The sequence below is a fragment of the Mastigoproctus giganteus genome, chromosome 8, assembly GCF_048544385.1.
Source record: "Mastigoproctus giganteus isolate SK-2022 chromosome 8, ASM4854438v1, whole genome shotgun sequence".
In the NCBI taxonomy this organism is placed as follows: Eukaryota; Metazoa; Arthropoda; class Arachnida; order Uropygi; family Thelyphonidae; genus Mastigoproctus; species Mastigoproctus giganteus.
In genome coordinates this window covers 179,660,562-179,684,238 of record NC_143582.1, presented here as the reverse complement: position 1 = coordinate 179,684,238, position 23,677 = coordinate 179,660,562, and the positions used below count along the sequence as shown (strand labels likewise).

At 37.2% G+C, this 23,677-nt stretch overlaps 1 protein-coding gene across 1 annotated transcript in view; it reads left to right on the top strand.

The window, feature by feature from the left end:
- Window positions 1–23,677, top strand: part of LOC150082041 (phosphatidylinositol 3,4,5-trisphosphate 3-phosphatase TPTE2-like) — a 199,605-nt gene that overhangs the window by 173,253 nt on the left and 2,675 nt on the right. The window contains exons 13-15 of the mRNA XM_090380409.1: window positions 199–296; window positions 8,536–8,631; window positions 17,934–18,007. Coding sequence (XP_090236535.1) covers window positions 199–296; window positions 8,536–8,631; window positions 17,934–18,007 — 268 coding nt within the window. The remainder of the gene's footprint in view (window positions 1–198; window positions 297–8,535; window positions 8,632–17,933; window positions 18,008–23,677) is intronic.

Sequence of the window (23,677 nt, the reverse complement as noted above, 5' to 3'; positions counted from 1 at the left end):
TATGCAAGAACAACCAATGTCTTAACTAAAATGAGATTCTCGTTTTGACCAAAAGTTGATATTGGTTGTTCTTGTATTAAGCCACAGATTTATAGTTTAAAATCTTTTTTACTATTGTAGAAAATATTTTAAAAAATTACATAAAAATGCATTTAGATATTTCTGACAATAAAATTATATACATTGCAATCTATGTAGGTCTTGGAAAGGGGAATGGATCTGATTTATCATGTGAAATATTTTTAGCAAGAGAGAAGGTCTTTGAATGTCACTTTGGCGAGAACAAAAACTGCCAGGTATTTTATTGATATCTTTGCTGCTTTATTTTTATCCATTGGTTAATATTAGTTTTTGTAATAGATTTTATATTGTTATTGAAATTAGTTGTAATATCTGATGAATTACATTTTATTTTAATATGTTCCATCAATTAAAAATTTTAAATTTTGGAAATATTTCATGATATTTACTGGGCATACCTTGCATTTATGTTTCATCTATTCCCCAGAGGATATCTTTTTTTTTTTTTTGGAACGTTTTGCATTGATGCCTGTCTCAACGGAGGATTGTTGGTGTCCAGTGGGCAGCCTGTTGTAAAACAATTCATTAGAGATATCTAATGAATTTAGATAATTCTAGAATATGTTTTGTAGATACCCACTACAGTGAGACATATTTTCTCTGCCAATCTCTTTGAAGCTTCAGACCAGGACCATGCTAAGATAGAAAGCCTAGAAGTGATTACAACAAGGTGCCAACTCTCAGAGATGATCAAATGGATTAGTGGGACACTTTTCATGAAGTGGGGATAGCAACAAAATGAATATATGAGTAGCCTGAGTTGATACATTTTGACACATCTAGTACTGCCTCAGCAGACAGATATTAGAGTAAATGTGCAAATACGTATGGGGGGGCCAAAAATTTGATGGCAATCAGATTGTAATACTGACGAAAACATTATTTTCAGTGCCTGATCCACCACAATCTGGGATAGCTGACAGTAGTAAATGGAAAATTTCAGACAGTTTGGACCTAGTGTTGCAATACTTGGTGGAGAACTTAGTACAGGTTGTAATAATAAATAGATAAATTTTATGTTTATTTCTGGATAACGGCATTGACTCACAGGAGCTCAGAGGAGAATATTCAACTCATACTGAAGGGGAAAGTGGGATATTAGTGCTAGTATTGGCAAAATGATACAAAGAAGCAAGCTTATACAGCATCACCAAAAAAAAAAAAAAAAAAAAAAACACCATTTGCTCATCCCTTATTTTTGCACAGCTGGCTTGCTACAATTTTTTCCCCCCAATTTGAATTTGTGTATTTCCTCATTTGTGTTGTCTGAGAAAGCATAAGGATGCCATCAGCATTCAGTTTACTCCACCTATTCAAAACCTTAAACAATGCCTAATTTCCTAATACCTAATTTCCAGATGCTGCAATTTACAGAATTCTTATTTTTCTGGAAAGAGTACCTTTTTGTGTCCCTGATGTTATTGCTAGTCTTGCTGCTCCTCTTTGTACGTGTTCCTACATGCTTTCTAAAATAAAGCTTCCAAACAGGATGCAACATAACCATTGCCTTATACAACAGGATAGATATATGGATGGCATACTTTGTGAAGAAAACATTAAGTGAAATGATATAATTTGATTTGATAATAATAATCGAATGTTATCTGATTTGAACTTTGAAAACTGATTTTTATACTGCATGGAAACTCACAACATCTTTATAACTGTTTTGTCTATGTCTTAGTCAATAGAGGCCACCTACGAAATAGTGGCAGACCAGTTAGTCCTGAACCAGGCTGTCCTAGCAGTCTCATCTTTTAAGCACATGGCCAATTTAACCTTTGGGAGAGACCATCTGTTTAAAAAGTAGTGCAATACCAGATAACTCATTGCAAAGATAAGTTTTTCCTGCTTTCAGAATTAACACAATTGCAGTATTTAAGCAGTTTAAATCTTGCTGGATGCTAAAAAAGAAATGTCACTTTTTTTTTTTTTGCATGTATTATTAAAGACAATTTCTCGATGAGTGGAGGGAAAGTATACTTGTGCCAATCTTTAAAGGAAAGGGTGATGTGCAGGAATGCGGGAACTACAGGGGAATAAAGTTAATGTCTCATTCGATGAAGATCCGGGAAAGAATTGTGGAAGGAAGGTTAAGGCAGGAGACGGAAATAGGAGAGGAACAGTTTGGTTTCATGCCGGGAAGAGGAGCAACAGATGTGGTCTTTGCTTTAAGGCAGGTGATGGAAAGATACAGGGAGATGCAAGTAGAGTTGCACATGGTGTTAATAGACCTGGAAAAAGCATATGATAGAGTGCCCAGACAAGAGGTATGGATATGTATTAGGGAGAAGGATACATCGGAGAAGTACGTAAGGCTTGTGAAGGATATGTATGAGGGAGCGGTGACTCAGGTTAAGAGCAGTGTAGGTATGACTGAGGGGTTCTCTGTAGAAGTTGGGCTGCACCAGGGATCAGCTCTCAGCCCATATCTGTTTGATCTGGTAATGGATGTGTTGGTGAAAGAAGTGAAGAGTAGAGCACCATGGAGTATGCTGTTTGCGGATGAAATTGTACTGTGCGAATCATCCCAAGGAAAGGCAGAGGAGGAATGGAGGAAAGCATTGGAAGATAGACGCATGAGGATTAGTAGAACAAAGACAGAATATATGGTATTGAATGGAGAAGTTGAGAGTTCTATAAAACTGCAGGAGGAAAAGCTACTATTTGTTTCGAAATTTAAGTATCTGGGATCGATCGTTGAGAGGGATGGAGGATTGAGTGCAGAAATACAGCACAGAGTGCAATGTGGATGGCTGAACTAGAGAAAGATGAGTGGAGTGCTGTGTGATAAGAAAGTTAGTTGTAGAATGAAGGGAAGAGTGTATAAAACTGTGGTTAGACCTGCACTGATGTACGGTGCTGAGACATGGGCGATTAAAAGGGCCCAGGAGAAGAAGATGGAAGTGGCGGAGATGAGGATGTTAAGATGGATGTGTGGTGCGACGAGGAAGGACAGGTTAAGAAATGACTACATTAGAGGTACGGGGGCCTCTGAGTAAAAAAAAAAAAAAACCAGGAATCTAGGTTTAGGTGGCTTGGTCATGTGGAACGAAGAAGTGGGGAGTAAGTAGGGAAGAGGTGTGAAAAGCTGGAGGTGATAGGGAAGAGAGAGAGAGAGAGAGAGAGACCTAAGCTGAGAGGGAAGGACAAGGTGGCAGAGGATTTGAAAGAGAGAGGAGAGAGGAAGCCCTGGTTAGAAAGGAATGGAGGAAAAGAATTAAGGAAGGGAATGCCGACCCCATATGAACGTGGGAAGAAGGCGAGGACAAAGAAGAAGATTAAAGACAAGTGCAGTCATTATTGCTAATGCTGAATTGCTTTCTTTCTAAATATTTCCAAATTATAAAATGTTGATTTTTTTTTTTTTGTAAAACTTGCCAGATTTTACAGAGTTGTATTATCTGAAAAAGAGTAAGGATGCCGTGAGCATTTAGTGTTTGCTCAACTCATTTAAAGCCTTAAGCAGTTCAGTCAGGTCTCTTCATAGGTGCCTAGTTTCAAAGTGCTGCAGCTTGCAGAACTGGAGTCTCTCATTGTAAGAGAAGAGTAGTCAAGGATGCTTAACATGTATTCTTGACTACTTTTCTCTGCACACATCCTTCCTAAAAAGAAGTGTCCAGACCTGTATGCTGTACTCAAGATGCAGACTAACTGTTGCTTTATATACTGGAATAATCACCTCTTTATCCCAGCTAACACAATTCCTGTATATCATTGACAGAATACTGCGAGCTTTCCTAGCAGCCTGTCTGCTAGGAAAGAGAACTGCTCAGAGAACCTAGTGTAAAATTGTACATTTACCACTAGGTAATTGTAGAGTCACCTACAATTACCTAATGGTAAATGTACAATAATGAGAGCTGCCTAAAGGTAAGTGTACTACTAGGTATCTTTCATTCTTTGCCCAATCGGTATGTTATTTTGGGATCTCTGCTACTCGAGTGCAGTACCTTACATTTATCAGTGTTAAATATCTATGCCATCTGTTAACCTCAGTCCATCTGCTTAATTTTTCTAGGCTTTGTTGCAGCATCATACCCTGATTTCTGTCATTAATCATTTGCCAGCCTTCATATCATTTGCAAACTTTGACATTAAATTTGATGAGAGTTCAAGCTTGATGAGGGTGATTGTTTTTCTATTCATTGCTGGAGTATTTTGCTGACCACTTAATCCAAAAGTTTTCTCAGTCATGCTTGTAGTATTTAACATTTCCTCAAGTGCTAGGTGTCAGAGGAGAAGATATTTAGACATGTAATAATACAAGAACTGAATTTTGAATCACTTCTCACTGTCTAATGACATTACAAAGGATGTTTGGAAAATTTGTGACCTGAGTATAAAAATGGTAGTGGTACAGTATAAAAACTTTCTGTACTTATAATGTACAACAATTCATATAGTAACCTGCCAAGTTCCATGCATTTTCAATAAGTTTTTTTTTTTTTCCGTTACAGGTCATGAAGTTCAAGTTGTGTGAATGAGAAAAGATGGACAAAATCAGTCGCTATGCAGTCATCCAGTATTTGGGAAAAGAGGGGCTAACACCAAAGGCAATTTGTGAGGATATAGTTACAACATGAGGAAGGACACCCCTTCCTATTCCATGGTTAAGAAGTGGGCAGCAGAATTTAAACAAGAGAGGGAGAGCCTGGAAGATGACCTACACTGAGGAAGACTGGCAATGGCCATCACTAAAAACGTTTTTGACTGTGTACATGATCTGGTGATGAATAATCAATGAGTGACAGTTTGGTACATTATTGACATTGCATCTGAACATGTGTGCCACATATGAATTGGAATATTGTGTTCAAGTATGGAGACAACATCTGAAAAATGACATTGAGCTTCTTGAAAGGGTCCAAAGACAGGAAACTCGAATGGTGAGATCAACAGGACGACAGTATGAGGAAAGACTGATTATGTGGGCTACAGAGCTTGGCAACCAGGCACTTCAGAGGTGACCTGATTGAGATTTATAAGGCTCTGAGAGGGATTAGTAAAATGAATGAAAGTGGAATTCTCATTGTTCTAAATTACAGGGGTTAAGGTTTAGATTATATTGTAGGAAGTTTCATTTTGGCTAGTGAGTTGATATCTGGAACAAGATGCCCTTGCAGGTAATTGAGGCTGACAATTTAAATAAATTCAAGGGTCAACTGGATACCTCACTGTGTGAGGAGGGGAGTATATAATTGGTGTTTTCCTATCAACTTGGTTGCATGTTTTTTTTTTTTTTTTTTTTGCCAGTGCAGCAAAAGCCTGTGGCTTCCCTGCACTATCCAAGTTTGCAGATGATACGAAAGTTGGCAGGGTTGCTAATGACAGTACACTACTGCAACAGGATCTAGAAAAGTTGAGCAAATGGGCTGAGAGTTGGCAACTGAAGTTTAACATTGACAAATGTAAAGTACTGCGTATGGGTAGCAGTAACCCCAGAGTAACGTATCAACTGTGTGGTACTACACCCAGGGGTAGTGGAGAATGAAAAAGATCTGGGGATAATTGTGCAGTCAGATATGAAGTTTTCTGAACAGTGCAGACAGTCTGCAAGAGTAGCTCATGGTGTATTGTCAAATTATCCAGTAAAGAATTTATGAAGTTGCTGCTTAGGATATCATACAAGTTCAGACGCTACAAACTAATATCCATCTCACAGACGTTAGAAAACCTTAGGTTTATCTCACTCCAAAACAGAATCGAACCAGAATAAAAACCACAATCAAGATGATAGTGGGGTTTTAGAGATCACATCGTCTTTTTTGTTGCTTTTGGAACCAAACTGGTGGATCCCAGTTCTGGCTGTGAGGGTCAATCCCAATTCTCCGTTTCAGCAAGATGCAACTTGAAAAAAATGAAATGGCTTTTTCTCATACCAGTTTGATACAAGTCCAAGAGCTGAATGTTCATCCTGGATATACCAAGAAATTGTACATGTATAGAACTGATATTCAGGTGACACTCGAGTCAAGTGGACTGAATTTTGATGAACAAAATTTTGACACATTCTGTGACGACCAGATTCTCTGCTTGCACCTTCATGATAGTGGGACTGTTAGTAACCTCTGGGCATAACCACATTGTGAAAGTCCTGAAATACCCATTTGGTATAACTGGAGTCTTGATGCCAAGAAAGCTCCAAATCCTGATGGTATTTTCTCCACTTGTCAAAACCTGTTCTGAGCCTACTCCTGAGTTAGCAGTTAATGGATTTTTCCATTAACTGCTAATTCCCAAACCATCTTGACATCGTCCATCTGATCTATTATTGCCAATATGGATTCCATCAGTGTTAATCCACTGTTGATAATACTGTTTGGTATGCTGATGGAGTGTTGCTAGTGAGAAAGGCTAGATTTAGCCTTCAGAAAGGCTAAATCACAGGGGCATATTATGCAGACTATCTGAAGCATTTACATGAAAACATCAAATACCAATGCTGAGGAAAACTCAACAGATGAGTCTTGTTTCATCAGGATAACACTTCTGCTCACAAGTCTGTCATTGCATGACTGCAGCTTTGAAATGGCTGCATTGCATAACTGCTGCTTTGAAATCTTGGACCATCCCCCATATTTACCAGATCTAGCACCATCAGACTTTCATCTGTTTGAAAAAAAACAGATGAAATTCTGATGGTGCTAGTTTGAAAAAATACCTGGCTGGCATTTATTTTCCCACCAACAGTGACATCATTGCTGTAGTGGATGCATTCTTGGAGGCCCAAGAGAAAACTTCACAGCTAAAATCACTGCATTTTAGCACCAGTGGCAAAAGTGTATTGAAATTATGTTGAAAAATAACATTACCAACTTCCTCAAGTAAACCCTTCATGCTCACTCTACAAACTTTTCAAGTGCTCCTTGTATAATGAACTGTCCTGTTAAATGAAACACTACTGGAGGGGGGGAGTGCATGCACGTGCATATGTTCTTTGGGGTATACATACATAAGCAGAAATATTTATTACAGTTATATAACTGATAAGGTGTTTTTTCATGTACCAAGTGTTTTTTTTTTTTTTTTTTTTTTTTTTATGACATATATAGGATTCACTATGTGAAGCAGTACCATATATCTAATTTGCAAAATTACTTGAACAATAAGGATATGGTACTAACTAGTAGTGCTATATCTTACACATTAAACATTCTAATTTGGTGGCATCCACTTAGTGCTGTCATATTTTTTTATAAACATTCATTATTTTTACTGGAACTGATTTTGGAACTAGTTTTGATTTAAGAAATGATTATTCTTTACAAATGCCAGCCAAAATCTTCTTGGTGCCAGGGTTTACCTTATCACTGATTGAAAGATTATTTGTAGTAGGTACAAAATTGGGTTCCATTTATTCTTTTGAACGTTAGCTACTGTAGATTCTTTTCTTCACTGAATTGAAGTTTATGTAATATATAATAGTCTCCCATAAATGTATATACAGTCGATTCCGGTTATTTGGGACACATCAGGACTAATGCATTTTGGGCTGATTAAGCGGCTGTCCCAATTATGCAAAGTTTCACATAAATAGTTAAAAATGCAGCTTCACGATTGATTTTCTGTACGATCAAATCACTTTACGATGGTCACCATAGTAAAGTCCCTTTTACTATATGATATGTAGTAAGCGCTGGTCATTGTGATCACATTTGTGAATTAAAGTTTAAATCTATTAAACATCGATTTTAATTAGCAAAAATAGGAGGAATATTATCCACAGGCTATAAAAGTAAAGATATACTGTATTAAGTACAAATTTACACTTTATTACGTTACCAATTAAAAAATTAAACGATACGTGAAAATCGGAAGAATATTTTCCACAGGTTAGCAAAATAAAAATAAATTTACGCTTATGTGCATAGCTTAATTAATACGTACTGTAATATGTACATACTAACTAGTTGACATTTCTGTTCACTGGCATTTGTGGGTGGGTGGGGGTTAAAATTTAAAACAGTTTAAAAGATCAGCAATCAATAACAAAGAACACAGCACACACAAATTGCAGGTAACACGATATGCGCAAATGAGAACGGAGTAACGAATAGGAATGAAGAGCAGATTCTGAAAATTAAAAAATAGGAATGAAGAGCAGATTCTGAAAATTAATTTTTTTATATGATTGAAGCAGCACTAACAGAAAAGCCCAATAAACAGGGGACTGCTAATTGTTTTATAGTTGTGACCTGCAGAAATCCGACCAAACCATGTGGTATGGTTGGAGACAATCGCAGGGTAATCTCCAGTGCTGCGTTCTCCTGCCCCGATTAAACAGCAGGTTGTCCCAATTAAGCGAAGTAAACCCTGGCTATTTTCTCGATTGGGTTCTGTTCTTTAAGATTTGTCCCAAATAAACAGCTTCCCCGATTAACGGTGGCCCAAATAAGCAGAATCCACTGTATTTATTTGTGTATAAAAATATAAGTTAATTTTTTACTCTAGGTAGAATATCAAAATGAGGCTGATATACTCCATGTTACCCTTCTTAATTGTCCAACCCTTTCTGGGGATGTGAAGCTAAGATTTCAGTGCTCATCAGTAAGTCTTCAACATTTAATTAATTTAAGTTTTGATTTTTGATATGATAAAATGTGAGGAAGATAATGTGAATGATATGAAATGTAATTTCCTGTTATTATGAAATCAAGCAAAAGTTAACATTTTAATTAAACTTTATAAACTGTTGAAACTTTAAAATGTTTAACCCTTGTTAGCTCAACATAATTGTTATTCTGCAAAAATGAAAATTGACAATCAAAAAAACAGTTTTCTAAGTACAGGCATCCTTCAGTTTAATTTGTTCCATGAAAATTGCTTGTAAGGCAAATTCATAATACAATGGGGGGGGGGGGGGAATTCCATATACTTGTATGCAAAATCCTCTGATTGGTTCACATGTTTCCATTGTGCAAGTTATGTTACAATCTAAATCAGACATTCCTAACCAGTGTACTGGGAAAGACTCAGTGTGCCCCAAAAATTTAAAAACATTTTGCCTCGCCATTAGTTTTTGCTGATGTATGGCTTCCATCCTCATAGCCCATGATTGGCATAACTCAGTATATGCACTATTGAATATAATTTAAAGTAGTTAATTCTACACTGAGCTAGCATTTGGCTCCAAAAGGCCTGGCATAGCAGTTTTTCAGATGCCATTATCTATCCTTTTTTTTTTTTAAAGTTGTTTTCTTATTGGTTTCTTACTGTACAGTACATACACTTAAGCCAAAACATTTGGCAAAATTAGAAGATATGAAAGATCTCCCCTCCCAGGATTAAAAACTGTGGGATTGAGTCAATCTGGATTGGAAAGGGCAGAGACATTTTTGGGCTTTCTTCTCACCATGATTGAATTAATCAACCTCTAGTGAAGGTTGCTTGCCAGAAATATCCAGAAAGAAAATTGGAAGAAAAAGTTCTAAAAGTGGCTTCTCCTCCTCCAAGTGGATTAAAAACCCAATACCACATAATTGCATAAGGAAGCAGTAACCATGTTAACCTGGTTGTGGCATCATAAAGTGTAGCGAAAACAGTGGCATGGCACCTGAGAGATGCCAGTTTACTTTTTAATTTTTGGAGACCATTTTGGGTATTTTAAATACTGCTTCAACATTATTATCAATATTGCATCTTTTCTGCATAGGTTGCAATATTTATTGCATGTAATTTTTTTTTTTTTAATTCACAAAAAAGAAATTAATTCTGCTGAAAATAAAAAAAAACAGTTTTAGGCATAAAATATAGACATGAATCAAATTGTCACTTGCTTTGAAAAGACTTAAGTGTAGCGTTTTAAATGTATGTATAAACATAGTGTATTAATTAGTATTAGTAGTTGCAAACTTAAACAGCATCAGCCAAAAAAAATTTACAAATAATAATAATAAAAAAAAAATCTCCCATATCACTTGGCCATCCCTTCTAATAATTTGTCTAGTTCTTTGGATTTATTATTTATTCAAACTACCCACATCTGCAAAACTAGATTGAAGTTCATTCCAATGATCAGCTACCTGATGGTTGAAAGAAAACTTCTGCATATCTATCCTGCAACCATCCATTCTCAAGAGGAAGGATTCCATCAGCTTTGACCCTTTGTAATCCAGCATTATTTTCACTGAATTTATTTATTTTTGGGTTTACCTAATCTAATACAGCGGTTTCCAACCTTTTTTTAATAACGGCACCCCCTAAGTCATTTTTTTTTATTTTGCGACACCCCTACTCATTCTGCGTGTTAGATCCGATTCTCTCTCTGTATATATATAATAATATTAAAATATATACAGAATGTCTCAAAAATATTGGTACAAATGTTTAGAGGAAGTAGGTAACATCTAAAGGAATGTGAATCACATAGGAACCCATAACCGGAATCGTCACGGGAAAGTAGTAGCAGAGGCACAAGAAGCAGAAATGACACAAGACAGTAATTAGTGGCAAACATTTATTTGACATAATATTAAGAATGGAGTACGAGATGGATGCATTTCATGATGTTACAACAGATGCTTGAAGGTTCCATCATGAGACACGATGCATGCATGACACCGATGCAGCGTAGATTGGCGAACACAGTCAAACACACCTGGAGTTTCTTTGACAGTAGCAGCAGTGCAGACGAGTCTCGCCACGAGATCCATTTCCTTCTCCACGGGCGATTCATACACGATAGATTTGAGGGGCCCCCCCCCACAGAAAGAAATCAATGATCGATAAATCAGGTGAGCGTGGGGGCCAGGCAACAGCCAATCCATCGACACCCAAAACGCCTGTTCAAATGGTCACGAACACACCTTCCATAATGGGTAGGTGCCCATCATGTTGAAACCAAATGCTGCATCTTACATTTGCTGGAAAATCGCCAAGTAACCCTGGTAGAACTTGTTCAAGAAAGATCCGATATTTAGCGGAGTTCATGTGGGATGGTAACAGGTATGGGCCGACTAAGCAGTCACCGACTATACCTGCCCATACATGAGCAATTGTGCTGATTGAATAAGCCTTCCCGAGTGAAATAAGCCTCATCCATGAAGAAAACATAGGCTGGAAAATTAAAGTCCTGAACACTTTCTTGAAGAAACCACTGCGCAAAAGCCACACATGCAGGATGATCTTGGAGGAGCAGTAACTGAACCCTTTGGAGATGAAAGGGGTATAAGGAATCGTCGTGCCAAACACGCTGTACACTGCAATGGGACACTCCTAAGGCAGAGGCAACAGCACGTGTGCTGGTAGTAGGATTATTCTGGATGGCATTCAACACACTTTCTTCCATGGCAGGAGTTTGCGTCGAATGTGGTCTGCCCACACTACTCCTGTTACCTCTAAATGACCCATAATCGCAAAAATTTTAATGCACGCACAAACAAACGGTGGTCCGGTACATGTCTGTCTGGGAAGCGTTCTCCATAAATTCGTTGAGCGGCTCGTCCATTGCCCTCTGCTAATCCATACACTAGGTGCATGTCTGCCAGCTCACAGTTCATATATCGATGCATGCTCTTCGTGCGGCCACAAATTTTTCCTCTCGCAAACTAATGAACAGCACTGTCTACCGACTTACGGTGATGTTTCCTGTTATGAATTCCTATGCGATTCACATTCCTTTAGATGTTACCTACCTCCTCTAAACGTTTGTACCAATATTTTTGATACACCCTGTATATATGTTATATGATAGTCATTACAATAATATAATTATAAAAATTACATTTCATAATACAAATTATATATATATATATATATATACAGTGTATAATAATTTTATTCTTTATATAGAGGTACTAAGTAAACATCAATTATAGATCACCACAAAATTAAAAAGATACTGTATACCTTTTTATATTGAAATAAACATATAAATTAAAATAATAATAAAAAGTTTAAGTAACTTAAACCAAAATTACGTGGCACCCCTGGAATGTTGTTGCAGCACCTCGGTTGAAAACCACTGATCTAATATATAAAACAACATGAGAAATCAGTTTAGTAATAGTATTTGCCAGATAGTGCAAGGAAGCCACAGGCTTTTGCCACACTGGCAAAAAAAAAAAAAAAAAAAACACCAAGTAGATAAGAAACACAAATTATATTCTTCTCTCCGTAGCCAGGTGGGCAGGAGCAGCAGTGCGTAGCACACGCTTCTTGATTAGACTGGAGTTCGAGCCTGTGACCACCAAATACGGAGGATGCAGAAAGGTCAGGGAATAACCACCGCATATCCCCGAAGCAGTATGGCCGTAGTTGCTAATGCTCCTAAAAACCAAATAACAACAACAACAACAAAGTATCTAGTTGACCTTTCAATTTCTTCAAACTATCAGCCTTGACTACCTGTAAGGGAAACTTGTTCCAGCTGTCAACCCGCTGGCCAAAAGAAAACTTCCTATAATCTAATCTAAACCTCAAACCCTGTAGTTTGAATTTATGATCCCTAGTTTTGGAATTCTTTATAACAGTGATGAGGATTCTACCTTCATTCGTTTTACTAATCCCTCTCAGAGTCTTGTAAATCTCAATCAAGTCACCTCTGAGGCACTTGGTTGACATGCTCTATACCCCCACATAATTGAAGTTTCTTCTCATACAGTCATCCTTCTGCCGATCTCACCATTCGAGTTGCCCATCTTTGGGCCCTTTCAAAAAGCTCAATGTCTTTTTTCATGTGATGTCTCCATACCTGAACACAGTATTCCAAATGTGGTCTTACAATTTCCCTTATACGGTGGGATTATAACCTTCCTACCCCTACAGAATAATGTTCAATAAATCATCAATAGGCCACCATGGGCTTTTCTGGCAGCCTGTTTACTCTGTTCAGAAAACTTCATATCTGCCTGTATTGTAACTCCTAGATCCCTTTCCTCCTCCACTGTTTATAATTCAACCCTACCAAGTGTATAATTTATTTGTGGTTTCTATTTTCCAAGTGTTAAGACCTTGCATTTAGCAGCATTAAAACACAGCTGTCACTTCTCTGACCATCTTTGATGTCTGTTTGAGTCATCCTGAAGAAGCACTGCTTGGTCACTGATCATTAAAGACTCTGCCAATCTTTACATTATCTACAAATTTTGAAATCACGCCTTCATTGATCTCATTTATGAAAATGAGAAACAACAGTGGGCTAAGGACCGATCCTTGAGGGACCCCATTCTTGACATTACACCAATCTGAAGAATATTCATTAATCACAACCCTCTATCTTCTGCCTTGCAGTCACTTAGCAATCCATCTTAGACTTTTACCAGTAATTCTAAACCTGTTCAAGCTTATACAATAACTCTCATGAGGGACCAGGTCAAATGCTCTGCTAAAATCCAAATAAACTATGTAGAAATTATTTCTTAAATCCAGCCCATAAATGTCAAAATAGCCTACCAAGTTAGTTAAGCATGATCTACCTTTATCAAAGTCATGTTGTGTGTCCTTCAGAATGCCATATCTATCTAAATGTCCCTGGATTGCACTCTTAACCATTGCCTAGATTTTTTCCTACCACTGAAGTCAGATTAACCGGTCTGTAGTTACCAACTTCACTCTTAGAACAGCTTTTATGTATTGACAATACATTGGCATTTTTCCAATCCAAAGGAATCTCCCGAGACCAGAGATGCTTTTGTAATTAACCTGAATTGTTCAGTACACTCCCTTGCACCCTCTCTCAAAGCTACAGGTATATATGCCATCAACTCTAGGAGTTTTACTTGCCTTTATGCTCAAAAGTTTTTCTAATAAACAGCCATCTGTAATTATGACATCACTAATTTCACACAGCTCAGCCTATTCTCAGCATGAAAGGTCTTTCAACAGTAAAGACAGATGGAAATTACCTATTCAATTCATCCGCAACATCATTTGGGTTATCTAAGATCCTCCCACACCCAGTGTACAGGGGTCCAATCTGATTAGCTTCCTTCTTTATTGTATTAACATACATGAAAAATTCCTTGTTCCCATTCTTTGCGGCCGACCGGGCTAGCCGAGTGGGTAAAGTACCTGCCCGGCAACCCAAAGGTCGCGGGTTCGATTCCCGCCTCGGGCTTGGATCAAAGTACTGCAAAAACCTTGGAAGGTGCAATATGGCCACAGAAGCCGATGCGCTAACAACTACCAAATCAAATCAAAAAAAATCAACCCATTCTTTGCTCTTTTAGCCAATGCTTTCTCATACACAGCCTTGGCCTTCCTGACCTTATTTGTGGTACTATTACAGATCAACTTGTACCTGTTGTAGGCTTCAGTACTTATCATTGCTCTGTAACTGTTCCATGCTATCCTTTTCTGCCCTGTTTGACCAGTCAGCTCCGCAGTCATCCATTTCAGTACCCTTCTCCTGCAACATTTTCTTAAAGGTATATATGAGTTCATGGCTTCTGTGATTTCTGCTTTAAAATTATTCCATAATTCAAATGTATTCACCATCCCTCATTAATCCACCCAGTTTACAGATGCCGTATAACACCTTAAACTGTCCAAGGCCCCTCTTCTGAAGTTGAAACCCATGCCTTTAACTACTGCAACATCTTTCTTCATCTTCCAACTGACGATTGCACGATCACTTCCTTATAATGGTTCCCTTACTTTAAGCCCTGTGATGTCTGATTCATTCGTAATTATGAGGTTAAAAATATTCTCAAACCTAGTCTAACATTCTGGTACAAATAATAATCATCTATTTTATTTAAAAGTTTTTCCCCATGGTGAGTTTCCTTCCCACTTATTAAAATCAATCTGAGGCAGATTAAAGTCACCCATAATAAGACATTGAGCCTTGCTTGCCCATTCCATCTGCATGTAAAGACTTGTCATATTCTTCGAAATCTTCTGGTCTGTAGATTACTACCATGCTCATTGTTTCTTTGCTTCCAACTAACTCACACTGCACAGATTCTATGGTGGCAGACGTAACTCCAGACTCAGCAAAAGCTCTTTTTGCACTCAGGCTGCTTTTGATAAGAAGCATGACTCCCCCCCCTTCCCCGTCCTCTATCTTCTTTAAATACATTATACATACTGTAGTGGAACTTGTCATCAGTAATTTCCGGGTGGCACCATATTTCTGTTAGCTCCATTATATCAGCATTAGTTTTTCTAACCAGGAGTTCAAATTCAGCCATTTTATTGACAACACTTCTGACATTACTGTGGACACAGTTGAGACTAAATAATCTTCTATAGTTATTACCCTGAGAGATCAACATATTTCTTATATAAACTCTAGAAGGAAGGGGATGAATCAGGTCGGTCCACTTGATATCGATGCTTCGACTGTTGATGATCCTACTCAGATAGCTGACAAACTGAATTGAATATTTTGCATCTACATTCACACATAGGGAATTCTGTAGGAAAGTGGAGGACAGAAGCTTATTAAACTCTAACAGGGAGCTTAATGATTTTGTAAAAACAAAGAGCAAAGTGGAGGAGAAATTGTTGAAGTTAAACATAAGAAAGGCACCTGGAGTGGATGGGATCTATCCAGTTATATTAAAGGAGGCGGCAAAGGAGGTAAACAAACCCTTAGCATGAGTTATTTTCACTTCTGTTCAAGAGAAAATAATGGAGTTTCTGGTTAAAGAAGTATTGCAGGATCATTTAGACAAGACTGCAATAATAATTCAGACACAGCATGGGTTTAAGGGGGGAAGTCTTGGCTGACAAATTTGATTGGATACTATGATGTTACAAAGGAACTGGATGCAAAAAATAATTTTAATATCATATACTTGGATTTCAGGAAAGCTTTTGATACTGTTCTGCGTGGAAGGCTACTGTGAAATTGGGTCAGTATGGTATTAAGGGCAGGTTGCTACAATAGATAAAAGGGTGGTTGAATGGGAGAAGACATAGGGTGGTAATCAGTGGACACTGCTCTTTGACGACTAATGTTAGTAGTGGAGTCCCGCAGGGTTTGATGTTGGGCCCACTGTTCTATATATTTATCAGTGATATTGATGAAGGTATATCAGGCTTTAATGTCCAGGTTTACAGATGATAAAAAGGTTTGCAGGGTTGTTAATGAAAGTATACTACTGCAACAGGATCTAGAAAAGTTGGGCAGATGGGCTGAGATGTGTCAACTTTAACATTGACAAATGCAAAGTACTGCATATGGGTAGCAGTTTGAAAGCAATGTGTAGTACTACAATCAGGGTAGTGGCGAATGAAAAAGACCTGGGAGTATTTGTGCAGTCAGATATGAAGTTTTCTGAGCAGTGCAAACAGGCTGCCAAGAGCAGGTCGTGGGGTATTGTCATCGATATACAGGAATTTTGTTAGTAGGGATAACAAGGTGATTATCTCTTTGTATAAAGCAGTGGTCAGGCCACGGATTGAGTACTGCATACAGGTCTGAAGGCCTCATTTTAGGATGTAAGTTTGCTTAAGCAAGTACAGAAAAATGCAACAGGATTGGTGAGGGGAACAAAGGGGTGCTCTTACCAAGAAAAGCTTAAGTTCGGCAAATTGCAGTGTCTGGAGACTAGGCACCTGTGAGGTGATCTAATTGAGGTGTATAAGGCCTCGAATGAGTTGAGCAGGCTCAATTCTGATGAGATTCTTCCTCTTGCTCAGATTACGAACCTGCAGGGGCATAAATTCAAATTGAGGAACGACAATTGTAGAACAGATGTTCAGAAATTGCCTTTAGCCAGTGTGTAGTTGTTTGCTGGAACAAATTTCCATCTGTCTTTGTATAAGTTTACATCTTAAATAAATTCAAGGGGCAACTGGACAAATTTTAAAGGGAATGGATGTGTGAAATGTTTTTTTTTTTTTTTTTGCTGTGCTACATAAGCTTGCTTTCTTGCACCATATGCTTCTAATACTAGTAAATGTCTCAATTGGATCTCTTCCCAGTTGCCTAGTTTCCAGATGCCACTTTATATCAACACTTACTAAGACAGACTTCAGTTCTGCAAATTGCTACGCAATTTGCAGAACTGAAGTCTGTCTTAGTAAGAGTATCCTTTTGTTCCCATTCCTACTCTCATTGCTCTTTTTTGCACCCATTCCAACAGATCCACATCCTTCCTAAAATGAAGATTCATGACCTGTATGAAATACTCAAGGTGTGACCTAACCATTGCCTTATACAACAAGATAATCACCTCTTTATTCCTCCATATCATTCACAAAATCCCATCAGCTGTCCTAGCAGTCCACCTGCACTGCTCAAAGAACTTCACACCTGACTGCATTATTACCCCAGGTCTTATTTGTTCTCCATTGCGTGTGGTATACCACACAGTTAATGTTATTCTGGGATTACTGCTACCCATATTCAGTACCTTGCATTTGATACATTTGTAAATCTGCCATTGAAATTAATATATGGACATATTGAAATGGCAAGTTGTCAGAAATAGCATTAGATGTTCACTCATTAAACTCACTTCTAAGCTAATGACTTGTTAAGTGAACTTTGGCATTGATGGTGGCCAGTTACTATAATTGTACCCAGCCCTGTAGACTGAAACAAAGTTTTGGTCCTGTTTATATGTAAAATTTATATTGTGATACTTGGTTAAGGGAATTGGAGAGGAATTGTCAAATGTATATATGTGCAGAAGGAAATATTGAAATCCCAACTGAGTGAAAAGAACCAAAGACAAATTATGGTGAGGTAGAATGAAAAATATTAGTTTGGGGATAGGAAAACGGAGTTGGATGCTTTATATAAACAATGCAGTATTAAGATAAACAATGATAAACAGTGACATTTTTATTTTCAGTCTTGACTGTATCCCAGGGTTGAAGGGAATTACTATTCTCTCTCCAATCCTGGGGAAGCCTCTTTTTTCCTAATTTTTTTTTTTTTTTCTTCTTATTTCCAGAGAGGTGTACCAAAGGGTTATGAGAAATGTCCATTTTACTTTTGGTTTCATACCAGCTTTATTGAAAATAATAGGTAAGTTGTTAGTCATCTGAAATGATCAAGATTTAAATAAATTTTAGTTTTATGAAGTTAACATTCAGTTGAATGTATGGAATTCTCAATGCATACTGAGAAGCTGATATGTTCATTTGTTAGACACACATACACAATAATACCTGAGTTGCATGAGTGTGCATCCTGTGATAAAATGCAACTTGAAATTTGTGTAACTCAAGAGGTTATTTTTCCAACATTAATGTAAATGCAAACTAAGGAAAAACACATGCTTTGTAATTTATTCTGATGCAAAATTACATACATATAATAGGAAAATTAAAATGCACATCAGACACTCACTGATGCTTCATCTTTACAATGAATGTGAAGTTTCTCCAGAGTCTTCAAAGTTGAGGACTTTGAAGCTAGCTTTTTAATGAAGACTTCTGATAGGTGCAGCACTGTTTCTCCCAGTGAACTTCTTTGTAACATGCATTTGCATTCTTCATCCATCTTGAAACTTTGGCACTTCTTTTTCATTTGGATCATTTTCATTAAAATATGCTAAATAACATTACAAATATTGAAAAGCCTTGGTCATTCCACTTATTGTTGAGGTTTTTGTTGCTTGCACTTCTTCCTGAATGTTTTTTTTCTTTGTTATGTTGGGTATATAATATCTCAATTGAATTTTGTTAGTTTTTAATGATGGGAATCTAGTTCTTCAGCATTTTCTTTATACACTTCATCAGAGCCTACTCATTTTGCCAGTCCAAATTTCATCTCTTGTATTTCTTAAATTGGTTATTGGTAATTTTGGTAATTCTCTCTCACTGCATCTGTCCAGTTTCTTCCACACCGGCACCGCTGTAGCCAGGTGGGAAAGTAGCACACGCTTCTTGATTAAACCGGGGTTCGAGCCCGTGACCACCAAATACAGAGGATGCAGAAAGGTCAGGGAATGACCACCGCATATCCCGGAGCAATATGGCCTTTTAGTTGCTGATGCTCCTAAAAACCAAATAACAAATCTTCCACACCACATGCATGCCTCTTAAGCAGCTCTCTGTTACTTCACACCAGGATTCTCAGATAATGTCAGTAGCCATTTTAATATTTAAATTTCTCCAAAGTTCCATTCTTTTGCATCCATTTCTCTTATTTTCTTCAGTATTCTTTGAAGATGACTTTTGAATGCTTTTATTACTCCCTGATCTTAAGGCTAGATTTGAGATGTGGTGTTTGGGAGCAAGAATAGCTGCCTAGTGTTTAAATACAAAAGAAATTTAACTAACAAAAATCCAGGAAAAGAGATAACAAAAATGCATCATTTCCATAATCTAGCTGGAACATTTGGGAAAGGGGGGAAAAGAGAACCCGTGCAAAAAATTAAGAAAATATTTCACTGGAAAGATATAACTGACTTTAAATCTTTTTTAACTGTTATACTAGATCTGCGTATTGTATGGCATATTTATTTTTAATTTAGTTATTCTCATGCACTGTTAACAGATAAAGGAGAACACATTCCATTGAATGTGCACAATTATGAAACAAGGTGCAGGCTGCTCTACTTTCTAGACTACTTGAATTATCCTGTGAATGATTTCCACCAAATAAATTTAACTGGCTTCCTGTACTATTTTCATGTTTAATCTTCCACCTTCATTAAAGACTTTTCCAAGATAAACAAAATTACTAATTTCTTAAAGTTAATAATTTTGTGTACTAGAAACTTTTGGTTATTTAGTCTGCACTCCAAATTGACCTTTTCTGTACCAACTTTGACTTTTCAAGTCCTATTCTCTACGTTTATCTGTCTGATTTATTGAGAAATCCTTGAAGCCATGCAACTTATTAACAGCACAGTAAACATCGAAATATAATAATCATTCGGTTTCTACATCTCCCACATTAAACTATCAGTAATTTATTCTTTCATTAAATGGTACTGTTACTCCATGGTGCTTTGGCCACGAGGGTCCTTTACAGCTAAATTCCACAACTCTATTTTGTGCAATCTCTAAATTTTTCATTAAATGGTCCGTGAGAATATTATAAAAAGTAGTACTTTTTATAATATTAAAGTAGTACTTCTTTTTAACCTTAAATCATTTTTCAGTGCTTCCTTTGGATGAATTCCTGTTTGGCTTCAAACCTGAATGTTTTTTCTGAAGGTTACATTCAACAGTACTCCTATCCCAACAACTCTTGCCTTTATCTTGTCCAGGGTTGGAGGGAATCTAGGGATCACCCTCTTGATGCAGTTAATTGTCCTTGTCTTTGCTACACAAGGAAAGTATCCTGAAATTTCAGTTTTTTGTACAAAATCCTAGACAATGTTTTATGCACAGTCGGTCCTCGTATAACACGTGTTTACATTACACGAATTCGATCATACACGATTTATAAATAGGGGAATGTTATCTTATATAGCACGAACCAAATTCGCTTATGCACGATTCGCCTTTGTATTTACAAGAAATGGCAGTCAAATGCGAAATCACCCCAACCGAACGCAAAACGATAGCAATGAAGAAGATTCTGAAAATGTATTTATGTTTTATATCAGTGAAGGGGAAACACATTTCACCATAATAACGTAAAAACTAACACAATTCCAGCTATCAGTATAATCGCAAATGCAATTAGATGGAGTTTACTACCAGTTTATAACAGATTCCACTAGCAGAAACGCAACTGGAAATTGTTTTTGTTTTATGGTAGTAACCCCCAGAAATGTGCTTTAGTAAAATGTGAGGTATTAATAGCGTATCTCGGCCTTTACCGTGTTGTTTATTCAGTTGCTATACGCGAGCAGCTTTGTTTATGTGTATTAAGGGAGCCTCCTCGTTTTGTAATTGTGCTTTATTCCCTAAAAATGAGTAAAATGCTTAAAAGGTGTGAAAAGGAAGCGTCCTGGTGAAGACACTACAGATTCAGAGAGAGAAAGAAAAGCAATATCGATAAACAGAGGTGGACTGGATCAAAAATTCTTACCCGGGAAAATTTATGGTGGCCTCATACTACAGTTTATGGCCAAAATCACACCGGGATTTCCCGGGTAAGGCTTATGGCCAGTCAGCCTCTGTCGATAGAGAAAAAAAATATGAAATTGTGAAACGCTTTGAGCGAAATGAAAGACCATGTGATATTGCACATGCTACAGACCTAAATGAGGCAACGCCGAGAATTACAAAGAATGCGGAGAAAATAAAAACTTTCATAGCGGGAACAACTCAAAGTGTAATTAAAATCCATTAGATTAAGACACAAGAATTGGAAGAGATGGAACGGCTGTCATCTGTTTGGATAGAAAAATCAAACAAAACACAAGTTTGCTTATGATAGAAGCAAAAGCAGTAGCAATATTTTATTACGACTATTTTATTTAATATAATAAATTTTTTACGAATAAAATACGTATTTTATTCGTAAAAAATACTTTTTTATAATATAATAAAAATAAATATTTTTTATAACGATTAAAATTACCCCCGATTATTTATTGTATTTGGTAATGTTTTGGTTCCAAATGTGTGTTCAATCTTGGGTGGTCGGCACCTAACCCCACTTTTCCCATAGGGACTGTTGTTTATATTGCACGATTTTGCATTGCACAAGAGTTTCTAGGAACACAACTATCGTGCTATACGAGGACAAACTGTACTCATTTTATATGATATTTAGAAGCAATGTTTCCTCTCTAATGTGACTTCTGAAGAATTAGATCCATATTGGCCCATTTAATTAGACTATAAAAAGCACATAGTATCTGTTTACTTTGTTGTGGAAAATCACATGGCATAACTTGGAGATTTGGTATTTTTAAAGACCTTTATAACCTGTCTTAGAGGTCACCTCCCAAACTTTTTATTGCATCAATCATTGCAAGGTATATAGAATTCACCATTTTGCCAAGAAAAAGGAATTTGTCAAGGATCACTTTTAAATGCAACACTTTTGGCCATCAAACTGAATTTCAATATAGAAAAGATTTCTCTAACTGTAAACAGTGCCCTTTATGTTGATTACTATCATATTTTCCCAGTTGTGCAATATGAGGGCCATTGAATGGCAATTGTAACAAATCATTAATTGCATCAACTGTTGGTGCATCATGGCCTTAGTCAACCTTGTGTCATAAAAAAACCAAAATCAATCAAGCATCTAACTGTTGTGCATTGACTAATGGCTTCAGGTTCTTACCTCAGAAGACTATCTGCTTATGTGTTTGTCACAAGCAGAATCTTCATCCTGAACCTGAATTGAGACTTAGGAAAAATGCTATTCCAGCATTTTTCCTAGTATCTGAAACAGAATTCTTGGGACTCATATTTGATATTTAAAAAAAAAAAAAAAATGTACAAGAAGTTTGAATTCTCTCTCTCTCTCACTCTCTCTCTCTCTCTCTCTCTCTCTCTCTCTCTCTCTCTCTCTCTCTCTCTCTCTCTCTCTCTCTCTCTCTCTCTCTCTCTCCCCCCCCCCTCCTTTGTGTGGGAACATAGAACAATGCATTTTGCTTTTTGGTGGTTGGATCCCATCTACCATCAGGTGATGGTGGATAGGGATATAACCTTATTATAGGTACCATGTCTGTATCTTCCAGAAACAGTGTACTTTAGCAGTTGAATGCCATCCACCATCAGGTGATAGTGGATAGGATATAAGTATAAGCACAATGTGAATAAACCCCTGTCCTGCTGTTGCTGGAGTATTATTCTGAACATCTGCTATCCAGATTCTATATGGGGAAGTATGTGAATCATCTATATTTCTTCAGTGGAAACAGTCATTTCCTACATACTTTTGAACTGAGTCCCCTGCCAAGCCTTCCCCATATGGACATCTGGTTTCAAACCAAAATAGGAAAATCTTTATAATATTCATTGGACTACCGACTATCTAACTGTTGTGCATTGACTAATGGCTTCAGGTTCTTACCTCAGAAGACTATCTGCTTATGTGTTTGTCACAAGCAGAATCTTTATCCTGAACCTGAACTGAGAATCTGTGCTAGGTTTGTGGATATTGTTGTTGTTGTTTTTTGGTTTTTAGGAGCATTAGCAACTAAGGCCATATTGCTCCGAGATATGCGGTGGTCATTCCATGACCTTTCCGCATCCTCCGTATTTGGTGGTGACGGGCTCGAACCCCAAGTTTACCAAGTTCCATTGCTTTCTTTGGAGCAGTTGTAGATCAGCACTGCAGAAGAGGAGACTGGTCGGAAAAATTCAGTTTCAGCCTATCACACAATGTAATACACGATCTCTTAGTTCCAAGAAACAGCCTTGCTTCCACCACTCCATATCAAATACGAATGGTCAAACCGTCTGTTAAAACACTGAAGCCTCATGATGACACACCTTCAGTCATATTACAGTCTGTTTCTAAAATCAGCTGTTGTGAAAGGCAGCAAATTTATTGGTCCACAGGTCAAGCAGATGTTGGCTTCACAAGAACTGGAAGACAGCTGATGCTGAGCAGAATGCCTGGCAGTTGCGTCACCTTGTAGTTAATGGCTTTCCTAGTAACATTACGAGTGAAAATAACAAAACTGATTGTGACAAGTTTATATATATAAACCTCAAACATGAAAGGTACTAGAATCTATAGCACTGAGTTGAAGGCTGAGAAAACAGAAGATAACTTGTTAACATTAGACTTGAATTTCTGTAGATTATTAATTTTTGGGAAATATATGAG